The sequence below is a fragment of the Brassica napus genome, chromosome C8 (assembly GCF_020379485.1).
Source record: "Brassica napus cultivar Da-Ae chromosome C8, Da-Ae, whole genome shotgun sequence".
NCBI lineage: Eukaryota > Viridiplantae > Streptophyta > Magnoliopsida > Brassicales > Brassicaceae > Brassica > Brassica napus.
The window spans coordinates 34,940,488-34,958,719 of record NC_063451.1 but is presented as its reverse complement, the minus strand read 5'-3'; the positions used below and the strand labels follow the sequence as shown (position 1 = coordinate 34,958,719).

Here is an 18,232-nt window from a genome sequence, read left to right as displayed (position 1 = left end):
AACGCAACTAAAAATTATGATCAATTTTAATTTAGCCTTTAAAAGTAAACAGTTATCCGTGCGGACGCAATGATCAAAATCTAGTTTACCTTGAATTCCTATTAGTATTTTTTTTTCTTTCTCGTTTTTGTAAATCCCTTTATATATTTAGATTTTAAAAATAAATTATTATTGAGCTTAAAAAATAAAAATACAAAGTCCATAATTTGTGCGTGTGGTAGTAGGTAGGCTAGACTTTCTCAGACACAGTATTGAAGTATCAAACATAGTAACACCAAACTCGTGGGCCCATTTATACGTAATCGGGCCCATTATTGTATTCAGGGTTTAGCGAGAGTCCTCCGTTTCAAGTTTCAAGTTTCAAGTTTCAAGTCGGAAGCTTAATCGGATAATCAAAGCAGCTTCTGGATCCCAATCTCTCCTGCTCATGCTTTGCTGAAAATGGGTTTCGGCGCGATTAGATCGATTTTCCGACCACTGTCGAGAACCCTAGCTTCTCGTGTCGCCGCTAGCTGCTCGCCTCCGCCGTTTCCTGCTGCGAAACCCGAGTTATGCTCATTCTTCGGTGGATCGAGGCTACCATGGATTCCAATGGCTAACCATTTCCACAGCTTGAGCTTAACTGATACTCGGCTCCCGAAGAGACGACCCACGACTCATCCCAAGAAGAAAAGATTCAAACTTAAACCTCCAGGTTTGTCCTTTCGTTCATTTTGATATTCTACATATCGACCCAGGGACATTGACATTGACATTGACATTGTAGTGGTGCTAAAAGATTGATGCTTTATTTGTTAAAGCTAAACTTGAGAGTGTTCTTACTGAAACAAGTTAGATATATATTGTTTGGGATGAATTAACAGATTTGAGGGAAATTGCAGGGCCTTATGCATATGTTCAGTATACTCCTGGCGAGCCAATTGCTTCCAACAACCCCAACAAGGGTAGTGTTAAAAGAAGGAATGCCAAGAAGCGCATCGGCCAGCGCCGCGCCTTCATACTGGTATGTGTGGTTTCTTTCAAGATTTTTTTGCATATCTTACATTATTAGGTGTTTGTTTCTGGTAATTGTTAGAACAAACTTTAGATGAGAGATCTTGGAATGTTGAATCCGTAGATTGTACAAATGGATAATGTCTATGTCGAGGAATCACAGTCACTGGTGGGAAGGCTGTATCTCTCTTGCTTCTCTGTTTTGTTTCCATTTTCCTGACGAAACATTGTTTCTTCTTACTTTCTACATTATTAGGGTGGGTGTGATGAGGAATCTTTAAATGTTTAATCAATAGATTGTATCTCTATTTTGTCCCGTTTCTTAGCAGAAACCATATGAGATGTTTTTATAGATAGATTCTGTTACAAACGAGTAATGTTAGTTTTCTAATGAGATGGAGTCATCCTGAATTGTGAATACTTTTCACAGTCTGAGAAAAAGAAAAGGCAAGCGCTGGTGCAAGAGGCCAAGAGGAAGAAGAGAATCAAAGAAGTGGAACGTAAGATGGCCAAAGTCGCAAGGGAGAGAGCTTGGGAAGAAAGGCTGGCTGAGCTTCAGCGACTCGAGGAAGAGAAGAACAAATCAATGTCTTCTTGAATTGCTGCCTTCACTCAACCAAAAAACAGAGAATAAATCTTTCTTTGTTGTTTTCGAGAGATTTACTGTTTCTTGTTTCATGAGATTGCTGTGTATTGAGGATGGTCATCATTTTATTCAGCAAGAGAAGTCTAAACAAGTCTCGGAGGAGATGCTCTCCTTCTTCAATAAGTTACGCACAAGAGAGTAATCTATGACGCTAGTATCAGTTAAACCAGTAATGTGAGTGTGTGTTTTTTCGCAAAATAAAGACAAAACAGATCTAATAGTCTTTTATATCATCCATTGTGTTTCTTGTTCCATAAGTTTCTGCACATTCTCTTTTGTCTACGGTAGAAATGTCTCTTCTGGATCATGACGATGACAAGCCAGCCGCCACATATAACCTATATAGAAAAGTCTTTGATCTCTATGTATCAACTCTGTAGTAAGAAAAGTCTTTGCTTCGTTGCTGCGTGCTGGTTTACTCAATCTCTCTCTCTCTCTCTCTCTTTCATCTATCCAGGAATCATGGCGAGAGAAGTGAGAGAGCAGAGGATAAAGACCAACGGGATTTGGTTAAACGTGGTCGAGAAAGGAGACAACGGAGGTCCTTTGGTTCTGCTGCTCCATGGCTTCCCTGAGACATGGTTCTCGTGGCGTCACCAGATTGACTTCTTGTCGAGCCATGGCTACCACGTAGTTGCTCCAGATCTCAGAGGCTACGCTGACTCTGATTCACCTCCGAGCCACGAGTCTTACACGGTGAGCCACCTTGTTGCTGACGTCATCGGTTTGCTCGACCACTACGGCACTGCTCAGGTGAAAATGATCTCTCATCATCTTAATATCTGTACTTAACTAATTTAAAATTTCAGCTAAATTTTTGAGTTATTAATCATTGATTATGATCTTATCTTAGACTTCTTAGTTAAAATAAGTCAATAATAACCCATTCTCTTAGGTTTCTTGATAAATTACGTTTTAATTAAAAACATATATATAGGCTTTTGTGTCGGGGCATGACTGGGGAGCAACCATAGGTTGGTCTCTGTGCTTGTTCAGACCAGACCGAGTCAAAGGTTTCATAAGCCTCTCTGCTCCATATTTTCCAAGACATCCAAATCTCAAACCTTTGGAGTTTTTCAAAAGCTTTGGAGATGGTTTATACATCTCTCAGGTAAAACTTTAAATCACATTCTATTGTCATAGTACCACTCATTTGTTAGGAAATACGCGGTTAAATTTTGCGGTAAACCAGAATTTATGAGAGCGGGAAAGAAGCAGACACACAAAATTGTTAACGGAGTTCGGCCAATGTTGCCTACGTCTCCGGACCTGCTACAGATATTTTATTATCAACCAGGAAAATTTTACAACCTCACAACTCACACCCCGATCCCAAATACACTCAGAAATTACTCGTAATTTCTTAAAAAAGATTTTTGTGAGATTTTTTTTTTTTCTTCTCTTCTCTTCTCTTCTCTCGTTCTCTCTCTGTTTTCTTGTTTTGGGATGTCTTTCCTCTTCACCTTAGCTCTCCTTTTATAAGCATGAAGAAGGTGTTTGGTGAGCTCACAATCTTTGACAAAACCAACGTTAACAATTTCAGCTCACCGTCCATGCCGTCACCGTCCATGCCGACCAACACGTAAAACGTGTTTTTTTGACTTACAATCTCCCACTTGAAGACTGATTTCAATCTGTCTTCACACATTGATCGATGTAGCAGGTCTCCCCAGCTTGTTACTCCAACAAGCCAACTGAGGTTGCACACAACCTCAGCTTGTCATACGGCACGACCTTCGTCAACATGTCTGCCGGATTGTTGCTTCCTGGGATCTTCTCAAGCACCAACATTTCATCTTCCAACGCTGATCTGATGAAATGATACCGACGATGTATGTGTTTCGTCCGAGCATGGTAAACCGGATTCTTTGCCAAATTGATGGCACTTTTACTGTCACAGTACAACACACCTTTCCCTTGGTCATGGCCTAGCTCTTCTAGAAAAGACTGTAGCCATATCATCTCTTTTGTTGCCTCCGTTACAGCAACATACTCAGCTTCACAGCTTGATAGAGATACAATTTTCTGCAACTTTGAAACCCAACAAATTGCAGTACCGCCAAAGGTGTAGACATACCCGGTTGTGCTCTTCGTGCTGTCAATGTCACCTCCATTGTCAGCATCAACATATCCCTGCAATCCCGTCTTAGACTTCGTGAAACATAGCGATAAACTTGGATTTCCTTTTAGATATATGAAAATCCACTTAACGGCTTCCCAATGTTCCTTCCCTGGATTGCTCATAAATCTGCTAACGACTCCCACTGCATGTGCAATGTCTGGCCTTGTACATATCATCGCGTACATCAGGCTTCCTATAGCAGAAGCATATGGAACTTTATCCATACATGCCATCTCGTCTTCCGTCTTTGGAGACTGTTCTCTGGATAACCGAAAGTGACTTGCCAGGGGAGTACTAACTGGCTTCGCGTCATCCATGTTAAACCTCTTGAGGACTTTCTTCACATACTCCTCTTGTGATAGCTTAAGACCTTCCTTGCTCCTACTGATTCTCATCCCTAGAATCTGTCTTGCTTCTCCAAGGTCTTTCATCGCAAACTCTTCTGAGATTTTCGTCTTCAAGCTATTGATCTCGTGCAAGTCTGCTCCTACTATCAGCATGTCATCGACATATAGGAGCAATATCAAGTAGGTCTCTTCAAGCTTCTTGAAGTAACAATAGTGGTCGGCTTCACACCTCAAGAAACCAACGCCTTTAATAAAGCTGTCGAACCGTTTATACCACTGTCTTGGAGCTTGTTTTAAGCCGTACAAACTCCTTTTCAGCTTGCAAACAAGGCTTTCCTTCCCTTTGATCTCAAAGCCTTCGGGTTGCTTCATATAAATTTCCTCATCCAAATCACCGTGAAGAAATGCCGTCTTCACATCCATCTGTTGAAGACGCAGATCTTCTTTTGCTACCAGCCCAAGAACCGTTCTGATGGTCACCATCTTGACTACAGGAGAGAAGATTTCGGTGTAGTCAACGCCTTCTTTTTGTTGGCATCTCTTCACAACAAGCCTCGCTTTATAGCGCATACTTCCATCAGGTTCTTCTTTTATTCGGTAGACCCACTTGTTATGCAATGCCTTTTTCTCCTTAGGCAAATCTGCTAACTCCTACGTGTGATTGGATAACAACGAGTCCATCTCGTCGTTCATTGCAAGCTCCCACTTGATCGACTCATCAACTTGCATAGCTTCCTCATAACATTCAGGCTCGCCTCTGTCTGTGAGCAGAATGTAGTTGAGCGATAGAGAGAATCTTACTGGCTTTTTGATGATTCTGCTTGACCGTCGTAACTCTGTGACTGGTGTATATGGGACCACTTCAGAATCATCACTTTCTTCAGCCTCACCACTCTCGTCTTGAGAGATTTCTTCTTCTGCTGTTGCGGTATCCTGTGGCAACTCTGGTGTCAGGATATCTTCTAAGTCAACAGCTCCAGGCTCTTTCTTCTCCGAGCCTTCTCTTAGCTTATCCTTGTACAACGCTTCTTCGTTGAACACAACATTCTTGCTGCGGATGATCTTCCGATTTTCATCATCCCAAAACCGGTAACCAAACCCCGCGTTACCATAACCGATGAAGTAACACTTCTTAGACTTCGAGTCAAGTTTACTTCTTGCAGCATCATCAATATGAACATAAGCTAAGCATCCGAACACCTTTAGATAAGAAAGATTTACTTTCTTTCCGCTCCAAACTTCTTCAGGGATCTTAAATCCCAACTGTACAGACGGTCCTCTGTTTATTAAGAAGGCTGCGGTATTGATTGCATCTGCCCAAAACGTCTTTGGCAATCCACAGTGCAATCTCATGCTCCTTGCACGCTCATTCAAGGTTCGGTTCATCCTTTCCGCTATTCCATTCTGTTGAGGCGTTCCAGGAATAGTCTTTTCCATCTTGATCCCATTATCAGCGCAATATCTCTTGAACTCGTCGCTGATGTACTCTCCACCATTATCATACCTTAAACACTTCAACTTGAGATTCGTCTCAATCTCAACCATGGCTTTCCATATTTTGAAAACCGAAAACACTTCATGTTTGTTCTTCATGAAGTAAACCCACACTTTTCTTGTGGAGTCATCGATAAAGGTCACATAGTAGTATGAACCTCCCAGCGATGCAACAGGAGCGGGTCCCCACACGTCAGTGTGCACCAGCTCTAACTTCTCAGATTTTGGCTCTCTTCCTCCTTTAGAGAAACTAACTCGTTTCTGTTTCCCAAGGATGCAACTTTCACACATCTGATGATCCACCGTCTTCAGATCCGGAAGAGCACCATTTTCCACCATGAGTTTCATCCCTTTCTCACTCATGTGCCCCAACCTACAATGCCACAACTTGGTATGTTTGGCATTCTTGACAACATCAACAGTGTCTTGATAACTCGTCGTCATATAAAGAGTGCCTCTTTTATGACCTCTAGCCACCACCATGGAACCTTTCTAGGCTCCACCACCAAAATTAACATCAAGCCCCGTATCATCAAGTTGACCTACTGAGATCAGATTTCGCATCAACTTTGGCACATGTCTGACCTTCGTAATCTTCCACACACGTCTGTCTGACATTTTCAGGTTGATATCTCCAATACCAACTATGTCCAAAGGTAATCCATCAGCAAGATATTTCCGTAATTTCCCGCAACATAATTCTCCATAATGTTATGGTGCGGTGTGGTGTGGAATGACGCTCCTGAGTCAAGAACCCATGAATCGACTGAGCTATCAACATAGGATATTGACGCTTTGGTGGTACTTGTAGCTGCATCATGAGCTTCAATTTTCCTCGGAGAATCAACAGACACTACCAACGCATACAATTTCACGTGTCACTACATTGGCTCCGCCTCTAGTGTTGTCTTCCTTCTTCGGTGGTGCTCGGCAATTCTTCTTAATGTGACCCGTCTTTCCATAATTCCAGCACTCTGCAGGCTGTCGGAATTTGGAATGACTCCGTCCATTCCTCGACTTCGATCTGCCATTACTCCGGTTATTTCTATATGGGTTTCTCCCTCTGTTTTCCACGTTGAAAGCAGAGCTCGTTGATGCCTCCCAAGAGTCTATCCTTCGAACTTCCTCAGCAAGGATACGATCTCTAACATCATTGAATTTGAGCTTTTGAGTACCCACAGAATTACTAACCGCTGCCCTCATTGGCTCCCAACTATTTGGCAGAGATGCCAACAAAATCAGTGCTCGCACTTCATCTTCAAACTCGATTTCAACTGATGACAGTTGGTTGACAATCGTGTTGAACTCGTTCACATGTGCGGCAACCAGGCCACCTTCTTCCATCTTCAGATGAAAGAGTTTCTTCATGAGAAACACCTTATTGTCTGCCGAAGGTTTCTCATACATATCAGTGAGAACTTTCATGAGCCCTTCTGTGGTCTTCTCCTTCGCAACGTTGTGAGCAACATTTATCGACAGTGTTAACCTTATAACACCCAGAACTTGTCTGTCAAGGAGCTCCCACTCATCCTGATCCATCTTCTCAGGCTTCTTGCTCAGCGGTTGATGAAGCTTCTTTCCGTACAGATAATCTTCAATTTGCATTCTCTAAAATGCATAATCTGTACCGTCAAATTTCTCGATACTGTGCGCCGAACCGTCTTCGCCTCCCATCGTTTCTGGAACCACCGTGTATTAAAACACCTACGTCGACAAACCGATGTTACCGACAAAAATTCACTATTCACAAATTACTGTTCACGTGAATAGTAACTCCCCAAATTGTTGGCATAGACGGTGTTACTTACAAAAACACGTTTTACGTGTTAGTCGGCATAGACGGTGACGGCATGGACGGTGAGCTGAAATTGTTGATGTTGGTTTTGTCAAAGATTGTGAGCTCACCAAACACCTTCTTCATGCTTATAAAAGGAGAGCTGAGGTGAAGAGGAAAGACATCCCAAAACAAGAAAACAGAGAGAGAACGAGAGAAGAGAAGAGAAGAGAAGAGAAGAAAAAGAAAAAAAAAAAAAAAATTCTCACAAAAATCTTCTTTCAGAAATTACGAGTAATTTCTGAGTGTATTTGGGATCGGGGTGTGAGTTGTGAGCTTGTAAAATTTCTCTGGTTGATAATAAAAAATCTGTAGCAGGTCCGGAGACGTAGGCAACATTGGCCGAACTCCGTTAACAATTTTGTGTGTGTGCTTCTTTCTCGCTCCCATAAATTCTGGTTTACCGTAAAATTTGACCGCATATTGCCTAACAACTGGTATCAGAGCTTGAGTTACGGTGATCGGTCAAATTTTTTGCGGAGTTAATATTCACGTGAACAGTAATTTGTGAATAGTGAATTTTTGTCGGTAACATCGGTTTGTCGACGTAGGTGTTTTAATACACGGTGGTTCCAGAAACGATGGGAGGCGAAGACGGTTCGGCGCACAGTATCGGAAAATTTGACGGTACAGATTAAACATTTTGGAGAATGCAAATTGAAGATTATCTGTACGAAAAGAAGCTTCATCAACCGCTGAGCAAGAAGCCTGAGAAGATGGATCAGGATGAGTGGGAGCTCCTTGACAGACAAGTTCTGGGTGTTATAAGGTTAACACTGTCGAAAAACGTTGCTCACAACGTTGCGAAGGAGAAGACCACAGAAGGGCTCATGAAAGTTCTCTCTGATATGTATGAGAAACCTTCGGCAAACAATAAGGTGTTTCTCATGAAGAAACTCTTTCATCTGAAGATGGAAGAAGGTGGCCTGGTTGCCGCACATGTGAACGAGTTCAACACGATTGTCAACCAACTGTCATCAGTTGAAATCGAGTTTGAAGATGAAGTGCGAGCACTGATTTTGTTGGCATCTCTACCAAATAGTTGGGAGCCAATGAGGGCAGCGGTTAGTAACTCTGTGGGTACTCAAAAGCTCAAATTCAATGATGTTAGAGATCGTATCCTTGCTGAGGAAGTTCGAAGGATAGACTCTGGGGAGGCATCAACGAGCTCTGCTTTCAACGTGGAAAACAGAGGGAGAAACCCAGATAGAAATAACTAGAGTAATGGCAGATCGAAGTCAAGGAATGGACGGGGTCAGTCCAAATTCCGACAGCCTGCAGAGTGCTGGAATTGTGGAAAGACAGGTCACATTAAGAAGAATTGCCGAGCACCACCGAAGAAGGAAGACAACACTAGAGGCGGAGCCCATGTAGTGAAACGTGAAATCGCTGATGCATTGGAAGTGTCTGTTGATTCCCCGAGGAAAATTGAAGCTCATGATGCAGCTACAAGTACCACCAAAGCGTCAATATCCTATGTTGATTGCCCAGTCGATTCATGGGTTCTTGACTCAGGAGCGTCATTCCACACCACACCGCACCATAACATTATGGAGAATTATGTTGCGGGAAATTACGGAAAGGTATATCTTGCTGATGGATTACCTTTGAACATAGTTGGTATTGGAGATATCAACCTGAAAATGTCAGACGGACGTGTGTGGAAGATTACGAAGGTCAGACATGTGCCAAAGTTGATGCGAAATCTGACCTCAGTAGGTCAACTTGATGATACGGGGCACGATGTTAATTTTGGTGGTGGAGCCTAGAGAGTCAAGAAAGGTTCCATGGTGGTGGCTAGACGTCATAAAAGAGGCACTCTTTATATGACGACGTGTTATCAAGACACTGTTGCTGTTGTCGAGAATGCCAAACATACCAAGTTGTGGCATTGTAGGTTGGAGCACATGAGTGAGAAAGGGATGAAACTCATGGTGGAAAATGGTGCTCTTCCGGATCTGAAGACGGTGGATCATCAGATGTGTGAAAGTTGCATCCTTGGGAAACAGAAACGAGTTAGTTTCTCTAAAGGAGGAAGAGAGCCAAAATCTGAGAAGTTAGAGCTGGTGCACACTGACGTGTGGGGACCCGCTCCTGTTGCATCGCTGGGAGGTTCGTACTACTATGTGACCTTTATCGATGACTCCACAAGAAAAGTGTGGGTTTACTTCATGAAGAACAAACATGAAGTGGTTTCGGTTTTCAAAATATGGAAAGCCATGGTTGAGATTGAGACGAATCTCAAGTTGAAGTGTTTAAGGTCTGATAATGGTGGAGAGTACATCAGCGACGAGTTCAAGAGATATTGCGCTGATAATGGGATCAAGATGGAAAAGACTATTCCTGGAACGCCTCAACAGAATGGAATAGCGGAAAGGAAGAACCGAACCATGAATGAGCGTGCAAGGAGCATGAGATTGCACTGTGGATTGCCAAAGACGTTTTGGGCAGATGCAATCAATACTGCAGCCTTCTTAATAAACAGAGGACCGTCTGTACCGTTGGGATTTAAGATCCCTGAAGAAGTTTGGAGCGGAAAGAAAGTAAATCTTTCTTATCTAAAGGTGTTCGGATGCTTAGCTTATGTTCATATTGATGATGCTGCAAGAAGTAAACTTGACTCGAAGTCTAAGAAGTGTTACTTCATCGGTTATGGTAACGCGGAGTTTGGTTACCGGTTTTGGGATGATGAAAATCAGAAGATCATCCGCATCAAGAATGTTGTGTTCAAAGAAGAAGTGTTGTACAAGGATAAGCTAAGAGAAGGCTCGGAGAAGAAAGAGCCTGGAGCTGTTGACTTAGAAGATATCCTGACACCGGAGTTGCCACAGGATACCGCAACAACAGAAGAAGAAATCTCTCAAGACGAGAGTGGTGAGGCTGAAGAAAGTGATGATTCTGAAGTGGTCCCATATACACCAGTCACGGAGTTACGACGGTCAAGCAGATGATATGGCTACAGTCTTTTCTAGAAGAGCTAGGCCATGACCAAGGGAAAGGTGTGTTGTACTGTGACATTAAAAGTGCCATCGATTTGGCAAAGAATCCGGTTTACCATGCTCGGACGAAGCACATACATCGTCGGTATCATTTCATCAGATCAGCGTTGGAAGATGAAATGTTGGTGCTTGAGAAGATCCCAGGAAGCAAGAATCCGACAGACATGTTGACGAAGGTCGTGCCGTATGGCAAGCTGAGGTTGTGTGCAACCTCAGTTGGCTTGTTGGAGTAACAAGCTGGGGAGACCTCCTACATCGATCAATGTGTGAAGACAGATTGAAATCAGTCTTCAAGTGGGAGATTGTAAGTAAAAAAAACACGTTTTACGTGTTGGTCGGCATGGACGGTGACGGCATGGACGGTGAGCTGAAATTGTTGACGTTGGTTTTGTCAAAGATTGTGAGCTAACCAAACACCTTCTTCATGCTTATAAAAAGAGAGCTGAGGTGAAGAGAAAAGACATCCCAAAACAAGAAAACAGAGAGAGAACGAGAGAAGAGAAGATTTTTTGTGACATCCAAATCTCAAACCTTTGGAGTTTTTCAAATGCTTTGGAGATGGTTTATACATCTCTTAGTTTCAGGTAAAACTTTAAATCACATTCTATTGTCATAGTACCACTCATTGTTATCCCTTTGATTTCAATTTCTTGTTTCACAAGAAACCCGGAAGAGTTGAGGCTGCATTTGCAAAACATGATATCTTGACGGTTATGAAGAAGTTCTTACTCACAACAAGAACTGATTACTTGGTGGCTCCTCCTGATACAGAGATCATCGATGATCTTGAGATGCCATCGACTATTCCAGATTGGATAACCGATGATGAGCTTCAGGTTTATGCATACAAATTTCAAAGATCTGGATTCACAGGCCCTTTAAACTACTACCGAGCCATGGATCTGTGAGTTCCACATCGCTCTTTGAGTCTTTATGTTTAAATAAAAAGGGTATTGAAGAGAGAATTTCAGGAACTGAGAGATAATGGCACCGTGGCAAGACTCCAAAATAGTTGTTCCGACAATGTTTATTTTCGGAGACAAAGATAATGGAGATGAAGGAGAATATGGAAAGATGCAGTATGTAAAAGGAGAGATGTTCAAGAGTCTTGTACCTAATCTTGAGATTACTGTTATTGAAGATGGTCATCATTTTATCCAACAGGAAAAGTCTAAACAAGTCTCGGAGGAGATGCTTTCTTTCTTTAACAAGTTAGGGAACGCAACAGAGTAAAGTCATGCTGTTTATGGTATCATAGTGTTTTAAGCAAAAGTACTAATGTGTATCAGAGAATAAAACCCTAGTGTGATCCTAATAACAATTAATGATTTTGTATTTATTTTTGTTCAGAAATAAAAGAAATTAGAAGCCATATCTGATTGGTACACAAAACTTAAAATTTAATCTATTAATTTAGAATATTATTTTTTATCTACTGTTTAAAAGTCATCGTAAGACCATTTTTTAACATGTTTTATTTTATAATTTATATTAATTATTTGAATATTTAAACAAAATATCAGACAAAATCCATTTTTTTTAAAAAAAATATATTTATCTGTTATATATTAAATGTGTTTCAACACTTTACAATGTAACAAAAGCGTTTAACATATGCTCATTTACCTATAGTTTAGAAAATATCAGTTAAATGCAATTTTTGCACAACTATTATAACAAAATATTTAAAGATTAACTAGATCTCAATCCGCGCAACCGCACATGTTTTTATTTTCATTTATTTTCATATAAATATTTTGTTTTCAATTCTAAATTTGTATATATTATAATATATATGTGTCTATCAATTTTTAAAACATAATAAGTTTACGATATATTTTTCATTGAATAGATTGTTTTAAACTTTCACATGTATTTTTATCTTCTTCGATATATATTTTCGGATTATTATTTCATTATTAAAATCGTAACTATATATATAAAAATTAGTAAAATATTGTTTTGTTGTCATATTCAAAGATATTATAACATTTCACAAAATTAGAAAGTTTTTAAAAAATTAAACTTTTCGCTTCATATATTTATATTATCGAGTAAATAATTAAAAATTTAGTTTTTGTTTAATTTTTAAAATTAAACTATTTAGTTTAAAATTTGTTTTCATTGGTTTAAGGTAGTAAATATTAATCATTGTTAGATAATATGATTTTTAATTATTAAAAAAAATCTTTATAATTTTAAAAGTTAACATCGACAAATATTTAAATAATTAATATATGGAGGTATAGTATTACAACATTAAATTATATCTATTTAATTTATACTATTTATAAATCCAATGGATCATCTATTGTTTAAATCCAATTATTGATAGCCCAATAAAAAATTTCGTTAGGCCCAAAATTTAAATGATAATATTAGAGATTAAATGTAACATGACTTTATAGGAATATGTCCATTAAGTCCATTTTTTAAAAAATCACACATGAATCAAAGTTGTGACTTCTGTTTTAACATATAAGATGTGTCTATCAATTTTTAAAACATAATAAGTTTACGATATATTTTTCATTGAATAGATTGTTTTAAACTTTCACATGTATTTTTATCTTCTTCGATATATATTTTCGGATTATTATTTCATTATTAAAATCGTAACTATATATATAAAAATTAGTAAAATATTATTTTTTTGTCTTATTCAAAGATATTATAACATTTCACAAAATTAGAAAGTTTTTAAAAAATTAAACTTTTCGCTTCATATATTTATATTATCGAGTAAATAATTAAAAATTTAGTTTTTGTTTAATTTTTAAAATTAAACTATATAGTTTAAAATTTGTTTTCATTGGTTTAAGGTAGTAAATATTAATCATTGTTAGATAATATGATTTTTTGTTATTAAAAAAAATCTTTATAATTTTAAAAGTTAACATCGACAAATATTTAAATAATTAACATATGGAGGTATAGTATTACAACATTAAATTATATCTATTTAATTTATACTATTTATAAATCCAATGGATCATCTATTGTTTAAATCCAATTATTGATAGCCCAATAAAAAATTTCGTTAGGCCCATAATTTAAATGATAATATTAGAGATTAAATATAACATGACTTTATAGGAATATGTCCATTAAGTCCATTTTTTAAAAAAATCACACATGAATCAAAGTTGTGACTTATGTTTTAACATATAAGATAACAAGAAATGAACATTTCATAAATTTATCTTTTCATGCATATAAAATGATATTACTTAAAATCAGGACTGAGAAAAAATATGCAAATTTCTTTTTAATTTCAAAATCTTACTGAATAAGATTTTTATGAACAATAAATTCAATTTTCAATATTCATGTAACTATTATAATAAAAACTAGATTTCATCCGCGCTTTTAAAGCGCATAATTGATTTTTAAAATAAAATTCAATGAGAAATTAATATTTAAAGACATAAATTTTTATTTTATACGTTCCAAATTTTGTGGCCTAACAAAATGAATATTTGTGATTACTAGAATATAATATTGCTATAAATCAATTTTAACTAAAGTTTATTACTAAGAAAATTGTCAAAAATACAATTTTCAAAGTACTGCTTTTCATGTTTATAATATTGCTATTGTTTTTACAGCCAGACATTGCTTTGAGTTAGACTATGTTCTATCTAACCACTAACAAGCATCTAAGAAACATAGATCTCGAACACCCAGCTAGACTCATGGTTCATAAGTAGAAAAAAAATAAGAGAGACTAACCTTGTTGTGCTCAGCAATGAGCCAAGATTCGAAGGCAGAATTCAAGAGAGAAGTAGCAATACCACCCAAGATACGACCGACCATCAAAACTCTGTACTGTGGAGAATGCTTGGTGATGCAGCTAAGTATGTAAACTATACAGTATGTAACACATGCCCTCTTTCGATCCCTGAATCCAAAACACACACAGATATAATAAGTTCTCCTCTGATAACACACGGAACTTGAACATAAAAAAAAAAGGAAAGAGGATTCTCACTGTTTGTCAGCAAGAGATCCAACAATGGTTCCAAAGAGCATAGACGAGCCGAAACCAGCTATGAAAAGCTGACCAATATCTCGTTTACCAAAACCATAAGTGCTGTACAGGTAATACACATAAGGTCCCTGAAGCCAATCTCCAGCTGTAGCAGCAACACAAAACATATATCATAATGAATTGATCCATTTGACATCAATAACAAATCAATAATCGCTTCATGTTTATTATCCAAGAAGCTGGTGATACAATCTCATCTAAATCGAAAGCGAGAAGCAAGTGTTTGTAGATACGCTTTTTTTGAAGTGGAGAGAAATAGGGGATGATGAGGTACGTACTATAAGAAAGGAGGCTCAATAGCTTTCTATTAATCATATGAAAGGTATTTATACATACGTACAAAGTAGGGTTAGTGTATTGTACTATATTTACAATAGAGTCCTTATAGGATCTTATATTTACTTAACACGCCCCCTCAAGATGGTGGGAATTGACGAACACCAATCTTGACACACAGGTCTTGAAAGCGAGCACGAGGAAGAGGCTTCGTGAGTCCATCCGCTAGCTGATCATGAGTAGAAACATGAGCAACACGCAGATTCCCAAGCTGTATCTGGCCCCTTACAAAGTGATAGTCAAGCGCAAGATGTTTCATACGAGAGTGAAAGACTGGGTTGGCACATAAGTATGTGGCTCCGATGTTGTCACAGTAAATCGTCGGAGTAGTCTGTTGCTGGAAACCAAGTTCGTGAAGAAGAGAGGTTATCCATCGCAGTTCTGCAGCCGTGTTAGCGACAGAACGATACTCAGCCTCTGTCGAAGAACGGGCAACTCCTTTCTGCTTCTTCGAGGTCCATGAGATAGGTTGGTTTCCAAGATAAATGATATATGCATTGGTGGATACATAATCGTCGGAGTCTCATGTCCAGTCAGCGTCAGAGAAAGCATGAAGGACATGTTTACTCTGTTTTTGCAGGAAGATTCCATGGCTAAGTGTCCCGGAGAGGTAATGAAGAACTCGTTTCACGGCTTGCAAGTGATCAGTCGTAGACATATGCATATACTGGGAGAGCTTGTTCACCGCATAAGAGATGTCCGGACGCGTAAGAGCAAGATACTGCAGGCTGCCTACGAGACGTCGATACTCATGAGGATCAGAAAGCGTCGTACCAGACTTGATCGAGGGCTTCGGAGATGATGGCAATGGAGTCGCAACAGGCTTCGCATTGAGCATGTTAGCCTTGTTGAGGAGATCGGTTATATATTTTCTCTGCATCAGATGTAACCCGCGTGGTGTCCTGATGGCTTCAATGCCAAGAAAATAACCTAGCGAGCCCATGTCTTTGATAGAGAACTTATGAGAAACAGCATCAATGACTTGTTGTATCATGGAAGGAAAACTACCGGTAATAAGAATGTCGTCCACGTACACAAGAAAGTAGACGTAGTGACCATTGTGTTTGAGGATAAACAGAGAGGTGTCCGACATGGAGTTTCTGAAACCGATCGTCGTGAGGTATGTCTTCAGTTCAGAGTACCACGCTCGTGGAGCCTGTTTGAGGCCATAGAGGGCTTTCCGAAGACGACATACATGTGATGGCTTGCTGGGATCATTAAAGCCTGGAGGTTGTACCATGAAGACTTCCTCGTTAAGGTGGCCTTGTAAGAAGGCAGTGTTGACGTCGATTTGACGAACCGGCCAGTCACTATTAACAGTCAAACCAAGGATGATCCGAATCGTGGTCGACTTAATGACAGGGCTGAAGGTATCAGTGTAGTCAATACCAGGTTGCTGATGATAGCCTTTCGCCACAATACGCGCCTTATACTTATCTATCGGGTTATATTTGATAGTGAACACCCAGCGACAACCAACAACATTCATTCTTTCACTTGCTGCAACCAAATCCCACGTATGATTTTCATTTGTGGAGTTAAATTCAGTACTCATAGCCTTACGCCAATGAGCATGTTTCATCGCTTGTTGCCACGTAGTAGGAATCCAGTGGGAATCACATTGAACCTGAGCCGCATTGTTGTATTTGGTGGCAGGTTTAACGATGTTATTACGCGACCTGGTAGTCATTGGATGACGTTCCGGAGAGACCAGAGGTGGTTGTTGCGGTTGAGGAGCAGGAGGAGAGTGTTGGCGTGGTTCTGGAGCAGGAGAAGATTGTTGTTGTTGCTCTGAGGACACAGCTGGAGACACAGTTGCAGTGGCGGTATGATCATCAGATGGCGCGGAAGATGATGATGATGATGACTGTGACTGCTGCGATGGATGTGGAGAATCTGAGCCCAAGGAGCCAGTGTTCGTAGCCAACTGAGGTGATTGTATAAGTGTCGATGTTGCAGGGATTATGGTGACAGGTGGAGCTTGGTTTTGGTGGTTTTGGGGAGCTGGCTGGAGATCGATGTTTGGCTTAGTGAGAGAGGTATATGGGAATTGGGTTTCATTGAAACGAACATGTCGAGTGGTGTAGATACGACCAGTGGTGGGATCTAAGCAATGATAGGCACTTTGGGTGAGAGAATAGCCAATAAAAACACAAGGTAGTGAGCGCTTTTCAAGCTTGTTTTGAGCGTATGGTCTCAGCCATGGGTAAGCAAGACAGCCAAAGGTGCGGAGTTTAGAGTAGTTAGGGAGCTGGTGGAAGAGTTTTAGGTAGGGTGATTGGTTGGTAAGAAGTGGAGTTGGCATACGGTTTATCAGAAAGACAACAGTGGCAAAAGCACACGGCCACATGGTAAGAGGCATTTGCGTCTTAGAGAGTAGAGAGAGACCAGTTTCGACAATGTGTCGGTGTTTTCTCTCGGAAAGACCGTTATGCTCAGGAGTATGTGGGGGTGTGGTCAGGTGGGAGATACCATGGCTGGATAGGTATTGTCTAAGGGCTAGGTATTCGCCCCCATTATCACTGTAGAGGTTCTGAATTTTGGTTTGAAATCTTGTTTCAACAAGGGGTTTAAAGAGTATAAAGATATCTTTAACTTGTGATTTGGCTGTAAGTGGGTATAACCACGTATATCTTGTATAGTGGTCAACAAAGAGAAGATAGTATTTGAAGTTTTCTGATGATAAGATAGGAGATTGCCAAACATCTGAGAATATATATTGGAGGGGTTTTGTGGAGATGATTGAGCTTGTTTGAAAAGGAATTTTATGAGTTTTATTGAGAAGACAATCATTGCAAGGAGAAACTGAAACAGAGTTTGAAAGACATGGCAAAGAAAACTTGGAAACAATGCTTTTAAGAATAGAAGAAGATGGGTGTCCTAGGCGATGATGCCATTGGGTAAGAGAGGCCTTTGTGTCTGGGTAAATGGCGTGGGCAGTGGGAGGGGTTTTCGCAGACATAGGCCACTCATACAATTCACCCTTCGTTTGGCCTTGAAGCAACCGGACCCCGTGCTGAGATCCTTCACCTGAAAAGAAGCAGGAAAGAATTCCACAGACACTTGATTAGCATTGCAGAGCCGATAAACAGATATCAAATTCTTATCAACAGCAGGTACACAAAGAATATCTTTAAGAACCAAGGATTTTGATGAAGTAGGGACAGAGGTTGAACCAATATGTGTGATCTGTAGCCCTGAGCCATCTGCAATGGCGACTTCATCACCACCGTGATATGGTTGATGCAACGCTAAGTTATTCAGGTCTGAGGTCAGGTGATGAGTAGCCCCACTATCAAGCAACCAAGGAGCCGAGTTATAAGGGAATGAAGCAGCAAGGTTGGTGCGAGGTTGCCACTGAGACGAGTGAGGTGTGGTTCCTGAGGAGAGCGCCATGCCATTTTGTTGCA

The 18,232-nt window shown here is 39.8% G+C and overlaps 2 protein-coding genes across 3 annotated transcripts; both read left to right on the top strand.

Moving 5' to 3' along the window:
• The first annotated feature begins 287 nt into the window (after nt 1–287).
• Nucleotides 288–11,807, top strand: LOC106367703 (chromatin assembly factor 1 subunit A-like). The gene is made up of 5 exons (XM_013807533.3): nt 288–694; nt 882–1,003; nt 1,424–2,392; nt 11,207–11,339; nt 11,407–11,807. Exons 1-3 carry the CDS (start codon nt 442–444, stop codon nt 1,589–1,591), a joined length of 543 nt encoding a protein of 180 aa, XP_013662987.2. The 5' UTR covers nt 288–441; the 3' UTR covers nt 1,592–2,392; nt 11,207–11,339; nt 11,407–11,807.
• LOC106367702 (epoxide hydrolase A) lies at nt 1,946–11,807 on the top strand. Of its 2 annotated transcripts, none has more exons than XM_013807532.3 (4): nt 1,946–2,392; nt 2,577–2,750; nt 11,098–11,339; nt 11,417–11,807. In XM_013807532.3, the coding sequence occupies exons 1-4, from the start codon at nt 1,946–1,948 to the stop codon at nt 11,418–11,420; spliced, it is 867 nt and encodes a 288-aa protein (XP_013662986.3). In that variant the 3' UTR covers nt 11,421–11,807. The 2 variants fall into 2 exon arrangements, with proteins under 2 accessions (XP_013662986.3, XP_013662984.3); XM_013807530.3 differs by having other exon boundaries at nt 11,407–11,807.
• Nucleotides 11,808–18,232: the final 6,425 nt, after the last annotated feature.

What these genes read in the sequence shown, in the direction of transcription:
- LOC106367703 (XM_013807533.3), top strand. Translation starts at nt 442, where the DNA reads ATGGGTTTCGGCGCGATTAGATCGATTTTCCGACCACTGTCGAGAACC. An exon ending in ATTCAAACTTAAACCTCCAG is followed by an intron (nt 695 to 881) that starts GTTTGTCCTTTC and finishes GGGAAATTGCAG; the next exon opens with GGCCTTATGCATATGTTCAG. An exon ending in AGCGCCGCGCCTTCATACTG is followed by an intron (nt 1,004 to 1,423) that starts GTATGTGTGGTT and finishes TACTTTTCACAG; the next exon opens with TCTGAGAAAAAGAAAAGGCA.
- LOC106367702 (XM_013807530.3), top strand. Translation starts at nt 1,946, where the DNA reads ATGACGATGACAAGCCAGCCGCCACATATAACCTATATAGAAAAGTCT. An exon ending in ACCACTACGGCACTGCTCAG is followed by an intron (nt 2,393 to 2,576) that starts GTGAAAATGATC and finishes ACATATATATAG; the next exon opens with GCTTTTGTGTCGGGGCATGA. An exon ending in ATGGTTTATACATCTCTCAG is followed by an intron (nt 2,751 to 11,097) that starts GTAAAACTTTAA and finishes TTGTTTCACAAG; the next exon opens with AAACCCGGAAGAGTTGAGGC.